The sequence below is a fragment of the Sinocyclocheilus rhinocerous genome, unplaced genomic scaffold (genome assembly GCF_001515625.1).
Source record: "Sinocyclocheilus rhinocerous isolate Xijiao unplaced genomic scaffold, SAMN03320098_v1.1 scaffold2216, whole genome shotgun sequence".
NCBI lineage: Eukaryota > Metazoa > Chordata > Actinopteri > Cypriniformes > Cyprinidae > Sinocyclocheilus > Sinocyclocheilus rhinocerous.
The window spans coordinates 356,896-368,572 of record NW_015641008.1 but is presented as its reverse complement, the minus strand read 5'-3'; the positions used below and the strand labels follow the sequence as shown (position 1 = coordinate 368,572).

Sequence of the window (11,677 nt, the reverse complement as noted above, 5' to 3'; positions counted from 1 at the left end):
ATCTATTGCACAAAAGCAACAAGAACTAATATAAAATAAAAATGATTAACAGGCGCAAGCGTAGGCAGAGTTTCTATTTAGGCTATAGCACGTGTTTGCTGCGTTGAGCAATGCTGATTTCTGGAACGCAATGGCCAGTCAGGAGTGCAGTGCTGAAATTTGCGTGCTCACGAATCCTCTCATTATAACACACGAATTGTAGACATTATGAAAGATTCATCATGCATATATTCATTGTGTTATAACGGAGCTTTGTGAGATTGTAATGAACTGAGATGCCATCTCTTTAGAGATTATAAAAGCAGTGCTATTTGCTGGCATTCTGCCATGCCAAACCACGCACGCAGCAGCCGCTTGCTTTAGTTAAAAATAACAGTGTTCTGTGAATGTTGATGCTTTAATAACAAATATTTATCGGGAGCGTGTATGCTGGGATTTCATAAATTTAATGAAGAAAAAAGTAACGCAACTAGTTATGTAACTAATTACTAATTACTTTTGAAATAAAGTAATCAGAACAGTAACGTGATTACTTTTAAAAGGAGTAATCAGTAATTTGATTACATTTTCAGAGTAACTTGCCCAACACTGATAACGGACAACTAGAATGTGGGCTTTGAAAATTCATTAAATGACTGAAAAAGGTATGCTGTCCTAACTTAGAGGCATTCCTCATAAACTGTACACCTTTCTACTCGCCGTGGGAGTTTTCCTCTTTCATTCTCGTCCATGTGTACGTGCCTCCGGACGTGTGCGTGAGCGCCGCGATGCAACAGCTGGCCGAACAAATAACTGAAATGGAGCAAAGGTTACCCAGACTCTATTTTAATAATTCTTGGAGATTTTAATAAATCGACTCTCTCCCGTGATCTCCCAAAATACAAGCAGCAGATTACATGTCCCACCAGAGACAGTAATATACTGGATCACTGTTACAGCTAAGCCTGTTTTAAGGACTGTTAAAAGATTGACTAATGAAGCAGAGCGGGATTTACAAGCCTGTTTCGACCTCACTGATTGGAGTGTTTTTGAAGCTGCTGCCACCGATCTGGACGAGCTCACAGAGACTGTAACTTCATATATCAGTTTCTGTGATGATATGTGCATCCCCACCAGGACATTCTTATGATATTTACATTTGCATTTACATGTATCCATTTAGCACATGCTTTTATCCAAAGCGACTTACAATTTGGGGAATACATCAAGCAATTCATCTTAAAGAGGCAAATAGACAGCAAGTGCCAAGTTTCAAGCATTGTTCAAATAAGTACAAGATAGACAGAGAAAGATGAAAGTGATATATATTATTTTAGGATGAAGTTAGATAGTGAAGAAAGACGTGAGTTTTCAGCTTTCAGCTTGAAAAATGTCAGGGAATCAGCATTCCGGATAGGGGTTGGAAGATCATTCCACCAGCCAGGAACGGTAAACGAAAATGTTCTGGAAAGTGATTTTGTGCCTCTTTGTGATGGTACCACGAGGTGTCACTCACTAGAGGATCTCAGACTTCTGGAGGGGATGTAGATTCGTAAGAGTGAGTGGAAGTAGGCAGGTGCTGAGCCTGAGGCTGTTCTATATGCAAGCATCAGTGTCTTGAACTTGATGCGAGCCGTAACCGGCAGCCAGTGCAGGGAGATAAAGAGAGGTGTGACGTGGGCTCTTTTGTGCTTGTTAAAGACCAGTCGTGCCAGTGCATTCTGAATCATTTGTAAAGGTTTGACTGTGCATGATGGAATGATGGCATAATGATGGTGGAGCATTTGAAGCAGCAGGGAACTTCACACAGCTCCAATGATCTGTTGAAGATCTGTGTGAAGATGGGGGCCAGTTGGCCAGCGCAGACTTTTAAACAGACAGGTGAAACACCATCTGGGCCTGAAGCTTTCTTAGATTTCTGCTTCCTGAAGACCCGGTTAACATCCTCTACACAGACATTAAGCGCATGTTGAATGGTGGGGGAGGGGGGTTGCAGGGGTTGCTGAACTGCACTGTCGACCTCTATGTACTGCATGCCTTTATAAGTGTTTTACAAGGGCTAATGAGATGTCTCCGACTTTTAGCCTTTCAGTTTTTTTGCAAAGGCAAGTCAATATGTTCTTGTATACTTAATCATATTAAATGTATTTTTAATCATATTAAAAATATCAATGATTAAAATGTTCCAAAACTCAACTACAAATATGCAAAAAAAAACTTTTTTGATTTTTGTCATTCGCAGCTTCCAAAAATGTTTTAAAGTAGAAAAAAACATAATGTTATGATGCTTTGAATATATCATATCTGATATAACCACTTATTTACAATATGTATATTGTATTTTACTCGTATTCACAGCAGGTAGGCTTCTTCTCTGAACTGTATCTGATCTGTTATAGTGTCAGTCTCATTTTATGAGTTTAAAAGTTAAAAGTTTTTTTTTTCACTTTAATTACGTGAAAATAAATATTTGGGTCTTGTAGTGACTAATGCTTTTTGGTTTTTGTATTTTTAGTTTTTATGAAGAACTCTTAGCACAAGACATTTTAAAACCTCTTGTTGCTCCTGTTGAAGGCATGATGTTAAAGGAAGAAGAAATTGTGAACTATGTGACACCCCATGGAGTCTCCTCCATCGTCAAACACTATCTCAAAGAGTCAGGTAGATCATTTGTGTTTAACTACCTCTGCTGATTTTTTTCTTCTGGTTTTGCTTCAAGTCATTTTTTTTTTTTTTTTTATGAAATTAATACTTATTCAGCAAGGATGCATTAAATGACAGTATATTAAAATAGAAAACAGTTCATTTAAATTGTAACAATATTTCACAATATTACGGGATTTACTGTATTTTTAATCAAATAAATGCATCTTTGGTGAGCATAATAGTCTTTTAAGCCATGTAAACTGTTTTCCATCAAAAATGCCAGGCAATTTGTTATAATAAAATGTCTACATTTTATTTAAAACATGTATTAAAATAGCAAAAATAACATTTGCTGCAGCGTTTTCCATCAGGGCAATTTCACACAGAAATGCTTTTTATATATTTACACAATCAGAGAAGCAAGACGGATTTAATAACCGATTTTATCACTGTTCATAAAGCAGCTGTTTTTCATCAGCTGTTTAATGACAGAAATGTGCTGCCAGAAAATTATTTTTGGGTCAGCAAGTTTTTGATTTTTGAGTCATCCAGCTGTTGTTCCTTCTAAATGTTACCTTTTTAGAAATCTTTTTAGAAATGTCTGATTTCCTAGAGAGAGCGCAGTAGAATTTGGCCAGACCATGCAAGCTGATTTATGAATTTATGAGTCTTTAAAAACAGTTCAGGATGTTTTGATATTGTGCAAAGAACAAAAAGCAGCAGTCAGATGGAACTGCTTTAATGTGTGTAGCAACATTGAGAAACAACACAGTTATTTAAAGATCAGCAAAACAGTAAGGGATTTACGTGAAAAGTGAATTATGTGTATTTGCACTCTATTTATCACCATTGCCCTGATATTGATATCATATACTGCTGTCAACATTGTTCTGTCACCTTATGCCTTTTGTGATTAACGATGTGTTAATTCACATAAGATGTAGGCCTATTGTAACTCTGGGATTGGGTTTCTTTTCACCATTGCTCTTGTATCAGATGAGAGATCATGTAGAACTATTTGCATGTGCTATAAACCAAATCTTGACTTCTCAATGATACATAATCTGACCTTTCTTTCTGTCTGACTTTCTTTCGAATTCTTTCTTTCCCTGTTTTTCCTTTTCATCTCCTTTTACTTGTTTTGCTATGTGCAACATTGCCAAATGTGCTCCTCCGCACTCAAGCAGGAGCAGAGGTGCTCTACGACCGACACGTCACTCACATTCACCGGAAAGACACTGGCTGGGAAGTGTGTCGCAAAGGGGGAACGCCAGAGCGGTTTGACATAGTGGTTTTAACCATGCCAGTACCCCAGATACTTCAGCTGCAAGGAGATGTGGAATCTTGTGAGTATATTACCACACAGCCACAAACACATATACTGTACAAACACATGTTGGCCTTAAAATTGAAATACTGTATGACTTTTGGTTTTGCAGTCTGCCATTTTTTCTGTTAAAAGTATCCCCATGAAGTCACATTTGATTATTTTATATAATAAAATATAATAGAGCTGAATTGACATTTCTAATAAAGAAATATTCCCATTAATGCAAATTCATAATAAATCTGTTTCTGAGTTTAAGGGCCAGGTTTACTAAATAGGGCAAATTAGCGTTAGAGCGCAATTCCATAAAAGTGTGGATGGGAGGGGAAAATTATGTGGGTGATTTACTGACAATTCGCACATTGGGGAACACAGACACAACATCTCATTTCCACAATGACCAGCGCAATCTACCAAGAGCAGCGCAAATTACCGCCTGCTTTAAAGGGTTAGTTCACCCAAAAATGAAAATTAGACTGTGTTTTACTTACCCTCGAAGCATCATAGGTGTATATGACTTTCTTCTTTCAGACGAATCCAGTCGGAGTTATATAAAAAATTGTCCTGGCTATTCCAAGCTCTATCATTGCAGTCAGCGGGTGTTGCAGTTGAACAGTTCACAAGTCGTCAAATAAAGCGCGCGCATCCATAATAAAACGTGCCTCACACAGCTCCGGGGGGTGAATAAAGGCCTCCAGTAGTGAATGCATGCGTTTTTGTAAGAAAAATATCCATATTTCAAACGTAATAAACATATTTCTCTCACTTCTGGTATCTGTCATACGCGGAAGCCGTTCCGGCGGGTGACGCAGCACCAATGCGCAGCGCGCGTGCGTCTTGAGATATGCTAGTCTCGCGAGTTTGTTTATAGGAGCAAAGGAAGCAAAGTTTCCTTACTTTAGCAAAGGAAAACCAGTCTCCTCTTGGCTTATATCGAAATCCTCCGACATTCTGTCATACACTGAAGCAGTTCTGGCGGATGACACAGCACGTACGCACATCGCGTGCGCCTCTGAGATATGCTAGTCTCGCGAGTTTGTTTATAGGAGCAAAGGAAGCAAAGTTTCCTTACTTTAGCAAAGGAAAACCAGTCTCCTCTTGGTTTATATGGAAATCCTCCGACATTTTTCTTTGCAAATCCTCGGTTTGTACTTCTAATTCGTGACCGGCGTTTTGTTTTGTTCTCTCTCCGCATTCGTCACTAATCACGCACTGCCGACGTCTTACGTCATCCGCCGGAACGGCTTCCGAGTATGACAGATACCGGAAGTGAGAGAAAAGTGTTTATTACGTTTGAAATATGGATATTTTTCTTACAAAAACACATGGATTCACTACAGAAGGCCTTTATTCACCCCCCGGAGCCGTGTGAGGCACATTTTATTATGGATGTGCGCGCTTTATTTGACGACTTGTGGACTGTTCAACTGCAACACCCGCTGACTGCAATGATAGAGCTTGGAATAGCCAGGACAATTTTTTGTATAACTCCGACTGTATTCGTCTGAAAGAAGAAAGTCATATACACCTAGGATGCCTCGAGGGTGAGTAAAACAAGCTAATTTTCATTTTTGGGTGAACTAACCCTTTAAGACATGCTTTTTTTGCATGTTAAATAATGCCGCGAATACCATTGAATTGACGAGCACAAATCTTAGTAAATCACATTGCGTGATTCATTTAAATACTCTACTCCCATAAATTTACCGATCGAAAGGGAAACTCCTACAAATGCATATTCAGTAAGGTAAGTCGCAAAAATAACTGATCGGTCTCGGTCCGATCACGATCTCGTTCCGGTGTGGGGGGTGGTGGGTCTGTCTCCATGCCTTTTCGGTGCTAATTTCCCACTGCGTGTCCTTAGTAATCCTGACAGTAGTTTTTAAACGCCAAATGAGGTTTTGCACTGGCAGAAGCTAATAGTAAATTGGGCCCTTAGTATTTTTTTACCTGCCTGGATCAGAACATACCTTTGATGCTTAACCATTTTTGTCAGCCATTTGAATTGGCTTTGTCTTTAATTCAAACACACACACACGTGCACACACACACACAGACACACAATCAACTTTGCTAGGGTCAAAGGTCATCTCCTATTGTGGTTTGGACGTGTCTTCATATCCTAAAAGCTTAAAAATGTTTAAACCATCTGTCATGTTGACCCCACCTTTGGTTTTCATGCAATTTGCCAAAAATCAGCTCTTTGAAAAGGTGTCAGAAAATAGAAATTGAATTGAAGCAAAATTCACTGTTTCTTCATAGCTGATTTATAGATATTTTTGTTTGATAGTTTGGATCTCAATTACTAGACTGTTGCAGCACCGAACATTTTACCTTCAAAAGGGTTTAGTTCTTTCTGCTTTCACACAAATCTTTATTGTTTTTCATAGTGTTGATTTTTAGCAAATTGCATGGAAACCAGTAGGGTCAAATCCAACACCAAAGTTGTACACAGTTGTTTAACATAACAGGTGGGTTGAACAATAGCCAGATTGCGTGTTCCGTAATCTCAGATCTCCTTTCAAATGCACACGTCCACCTCTCCTTTACATCCATTCAGACTTTCCCTGGGCCAGTGGGCTTCAGAGACCCCATATCGTCATCTTAAACCTTTTTCCAGCTGCCTCATCGCTGCAGGTTAGCATCAGGGTCCAAATTGGTATTCTCAGTATGACGTGTTTGAAATGGTAAAACATAAGTCCTTAAGTAGAAATATGGAAATGGAAGAGTCAGATCTGGGCCTTCTGGGTGTTGGAGCTTCTGAGAAACTGTGAATAATGCAGGGTGTGAGGAGAAAGTCACAGGCTCAGAAAAAGAGCTGCATCGCAAATTAAGGGGTGAATGAAAAATGGAATGAGACAGCTGAAAATGGTGGAGGAGTCTCTAGCGAAAAAACGGCGCTCTAAATGGTTGTGGTGTCACGCACAGAGCAGCAGAAGTAGGGCAGAGGCGGATGGGTCTCTACGCCATTGAAACACTATGAAACGGCTGCACTGGAGCAGCTGAAAAATTTATCTGAAGTGTTCTGGATGGAGATGGAGGCCATGTGATTAATGTCACAGTGCAGTTGCACAGGACTCCTCATAACTGAATGCAAGAAGAGGGTCGAAACCGTAAGAAAATAAAAAAATTCATGCACAAATTGTTGGCCAGTTTTCTTCTTAAATTCCCATTCAGAGTTGGAGGTGAGAATTTTTTCCATAGAGATTATGTTGATTTATTGTTTGGCAGGCTAAAGTCAATGTAGGCTCTCATTTAACTGCTTCTCTGTCAAATCATAGTTATTTTAAAGCCACTTCAACAAGACATGGCTTTTTGGACTCTTTTAAGTGTTATTCTGTTTTGTGTCACGACTGGTTTTACTGTGAGAAAACCCATGTGTTCAGAAAAACACTGCTCCTGGGAGACATATTACAGCCATTTCTTGAAATTCCTTAAACCCTTCTGATCTTTCATTTTTAGTGGGCTTTGTTTTTCATTTGTGACTTTTTTCTCTCTCTTCTGAATACATCTTTGTTTTCCTAGAACATATTATCATATTCGGTTGGAAATTTTATAACCTTTTGTGACCTAGCTGAATCTATATTCTTTCATAATTGTAAGTAAATGAGTCATCTAGCAGAGGTGTACTTTATATATTTGGCTTCTTCATAATTTAAGATTTAGTTATAGTGCCTTTGAGACTTTATGACAGAGCTGATTGTCCAGGGCAAATTGTTTAAATTTGTGTAATTTTTAAACTACAGCATAGGCCAGATCAAATATACTATCATTCCAAATTTTGGGGCAAGTAAGATTGATTGATTGAGTGATTTAAAGAAGTTAGTAGTCTATTTTTATTTTATCATGGTTTTTACAAAAATATTAAGTAGCACAATTGTTTTCAACATTGTTAATGAAGACTGGAGTAATGGCTGCTGAAAATATCACTTTGCCATCACAGGAATATATTAACATTCAAAATGTATTAAACTAGTAAATAGTTTTTCTTTTTAATTGTAATAATATTTCACAATATTAGTGTTTTACTGTATTTTTGATCAAATAAATGCAGCTTTGGTGAGCATCTTTCAAAAACATTTAAAACATCTTGCCAACCCCAAACTTTTAAGCCATAGTAATGTGACTAAAAGATTGAGAAAAAAAGCTTTATATTCTCAGAAATGATCGTACCAACCAACACATAGATAAAACGTTCATTTTGTCTTCATTGTCCTGTTTGCCATGATGTCATTGTGTTAGTGGTCCTATTTGTAGTGGCGGCTGCTGGACAGTTGGGGGCAGCAGGCAGGTATGAACCACTGGCACTTGCAGAGATGCAATCTGGAAATAATTTTCACAGATTGGAGCTGCATGCTCAAAAAAATGGATGCCTCACACTTCGTGCTTCATCACAGCATGATTCCACAGAAGTGTCTATTGACCTCAATTTTTAGGTCTTTAGGTCTAATTTGTGTGAAAATAATTATGAATGCAAAAGCAAATTGATTGGAATTGTTTTAATGCTGTTTTTAGAGGTTAAAAGAATGCTATAAGAAACTCTAACACTAAATTAAGAGAATATGTTTTGCTTTTAGTTTACTTTCATTGTTCACTCCAATATTTGTATATATTTGCCCTCTTTGTCAGATAAGAATAAGAGCAGCCTCAGAAAAAGAATCCGCAGATAATAATAAAAAACCAACAATTACTATATTTTATATCATAGACTTGCAAAGATATTTATTGCAGGTTATTATTGTAAGTTGTATTTTTGATGAAGTAGATCATTCTTCAATGTAGCGGCATAGTGATTCACATGATAATGATTCATATTCCACATGAATTTTGTGTATTCTTGGCTTTTAGCAAGGTTTGTTTATATGTTTTGCGGTAAAATGCAAATATGACACTTTATTTATTTTACATACATTTTGACAGGATTTGCGGGGGTTGATCTTGAACAGTTCTTTATATGTCTGTTCCATCCGCTCATAGTTTGTATGTGGTTATACAGTATTAGCAGAATAGCCATAGAAACCGATGAAATCCAGAACAGCCATATTTCTTTTAACCTGAATGCAGTGACAATCACGTCCTTACAGCCCTGCCCTTCCATTCAATGGACTTTGGTTTTCCCAGTGGCTTTCCATGTGCAGGGGAAATGAGGAAATATGAGCATGTAGCATTTGCAAAAGATGAATGAACTCTATGCGTGCTGCTGGGTTGTGGCGTGCCTGATGTGGATCGGAGCCCTCCCTGGACTTGACTCTGATTTGTTTCCTCTAATATATTACTGAACATTTCAGGTTAGTGGTTTGACTGGGGTTATGGAACATACGTTTGGGCCAGAGGTGCTTTGCCAACTCTGATGCGTTCAGTTGCAGCCGACTTCCTGACAGATTCTGCTCGCTTCTTGGCCAGAAATTCCCCTCCTTAATGTTTGGATGTTTTTTTATCATATTCTGCACCACTTTCTTCCTTAATTCTTTCATTCTAGCTGTCTGCTGTCACTGACATGCTCCACCAGCTGCCAGAAATTAACATGAGAGTGGAATGCAGCTTTTGCGAGCGCTGGCGCAGTCCCTTTGAATTGGAGTGACATAACAGTACTCTCTCAGACCTCTGATTTCCTCCATAGTAACTCCACAATCACTTCAGGGACATTTTCTTGCTTAGGAAACATGCCACACGCATACACACACACCCTAACCCTGTACTTACACAAACTAAGGAGTGTGCATTTTTGAACATAAAGCACTGGGTCTGGCTCTTCCTGCACATCAGAGGATGTAATCTATGACAGGTGGTTGGGCCTGTTCTCCAGCGACACAGTAAGAGGCTGAATAAGTACATTTCAAAATTAGAATCTGATCAGTATTCACTTCCACTTTGGCAGGCTTGCTTAAGTCTATGCAGAACCATTTCTGCTTTTGTGGTTAAAGACAAAAAAGGAAGTTGACCCAATACAAAAAAAAAAAGCCTACAAAAACGGTTTGGATTTTCTGCTCTTTCTCCAGTGTTAAACACTGAGTAAATGCTTCCCAAACCATATTATTGTTCATTATATACACTACTATTCAAAAGTTTGGGGTCGGTAGGATTTGTTTTTGAAAGAAATAATACTTTTATTCAGAGTGAGATTGGAGACATTTAAGGTTACGAAAGATTTCTATTTCAAATAAATGGTGTTCTTTATAACTTTCTATTCATTAAAGAATCCTGAAAAAAAAAAAGTGTCAGTGTTTCCACAAAAATATTAAGCAGCACTGTTTTCACTTCTTTTCTGTTTTCAGAATTTAAAATAATAAGAAACATTTCTTGAGCACCAAATCAGCGTATTTATGGCTGCTGAAAATGTACCATCAAAGTAAAAAAAAATGACATTTTAAAACATTAAAGTAGAAAATAGTCATTTTAAATTGTAATAATAGGCTATTATATATATTGCTGTTTTTACTGTATTTTTCATCAAATAGATGGAGACTTCTTTCAAAAACATTATCAAATCTTACAGACACTTAACTTTTGAACTATAGTAATGTACTTCCATGTGCTCATTCTCTGCTGTGAAAGTGGGGCATATTTCTTTTTAGACATTTTTATTGATTGATTGATCAATTGATTGTTATATATTGTCTTCACGATTCCAAGCAGCTCTTTAGTTTTACAGTCACACTCCCTCCAAAGTTTACGTTCCCCTTCCAAGTGCTGAATGACCACATTTAACCTCTTTATATGAGATTAAAGCTGTGAATCATAACTCCTGATGACTGTCAGACTCTGTTCCTTGTTTTGTGTATGTCTACCTCCTTTGCATATGCGTGTTTTCCTGGTTCCCTGAATGTGATTCAAATCTATATGTTTGAATTCCACTCCTCGTCTCCTCGCTCCTTCGTCTCCGTGCTCCTAACAGTAGCGAACAGAATTCTGGACCAAAACAGAAAAGTAAGCGGCGCCCCTTCTCCTGTGTTTTTGTTTTATAAGTCTTTTGTTTTCCATTTCGTTTCTCCCTGCCAACATGGAGGAACGAGCGATGTTCATCGCCGTGGCTCAGGCGAGCCACGACCCGTTCACCTACGCGAGGGCATTCGTGCCGCTCGCCCTCGCCAGCTCCCTGGATGGGGAGACCCTGGTGATGCTGTTCCGGCTTGGGATCCCATACCATCGCCCCGCGGAACTCCCAGATACCACCAACCTCGACTGGAAGGAGGCGGTCATCCAGAGAGCCGTCTGGAGAGCCTCCGATCCTGATCCGGAGCCCCTCTGCCGGCCGTTCCTGTGTCAAGCCCACCGGCCGCGGCTCACTCAAGCCCGCCGACCATGGCTTTCACCCCGAACCTAAAAGGGAATCTAAGGAGGAAAAGGCGGTCGGCTCCAGCCCCAGAGCTCGCTCCCATGTCGGCTCCAGCCCCAGATCTCGCTCCCTAGTTGGCTCCAGCCCCAGAACTCGCTCCCGTGTCGGCTCCAGCCCCAGAGCTCGCTCCCATGTCGGCTCCAGCCCCAGATCTCGCTCCCTAGTTGGCTCCAGCCCCAGAACTCGCTCCCGTGTCGGCTCCAGCCCCAGAGCTCGCTCCAGTGTGGGCTCCAGCCCCCGAATCCAGCCCAAAGAGGGCTCCTGTTCCCGAGTTTAGTCCACGGAGGGCTCCTGTTCCCGAGTTTAGCCCACAGAGGGCTCCTGTTCCCGAGTTTAGTCCACGGAGGGCTCCTGTTCCCGAGTTTAGCCCACAGAGGGCTCCTGTTCCC

The 11,677-nt window shown here is 39.6% G+C and overlaps 1 protein-coding gene across 2 annotated transcripts in view; it reads left to right on the top strand.

Moving 5' to 3' along the window:
* LOC107753429 (renalase-like) overlaps nt 1–11,677 on the top strand; it is a 65,939-nt gene that overhangs the window by 11,171 nt on the left and 43,091 nt on the right. Inside the window, exons 2-3 of one of the 2 annotated variants that reach the window (XM_016569565.1) lie at nt 2,554–2,640; nt 3,813–3,971. In XM_016569565.1, the coding sequence (XP_016425051.1) occupies nt 2,554–2,640; nt 3,813–3,971 (246 nt within the window). Of the gene's footprint in view, nt 1–2,553; nt 2,641–3,809; nt 3,972–11,677 lie in introns of both variants that reach the window. The other variant, XM_016569564.1, reaches the window with a different exon arrangement.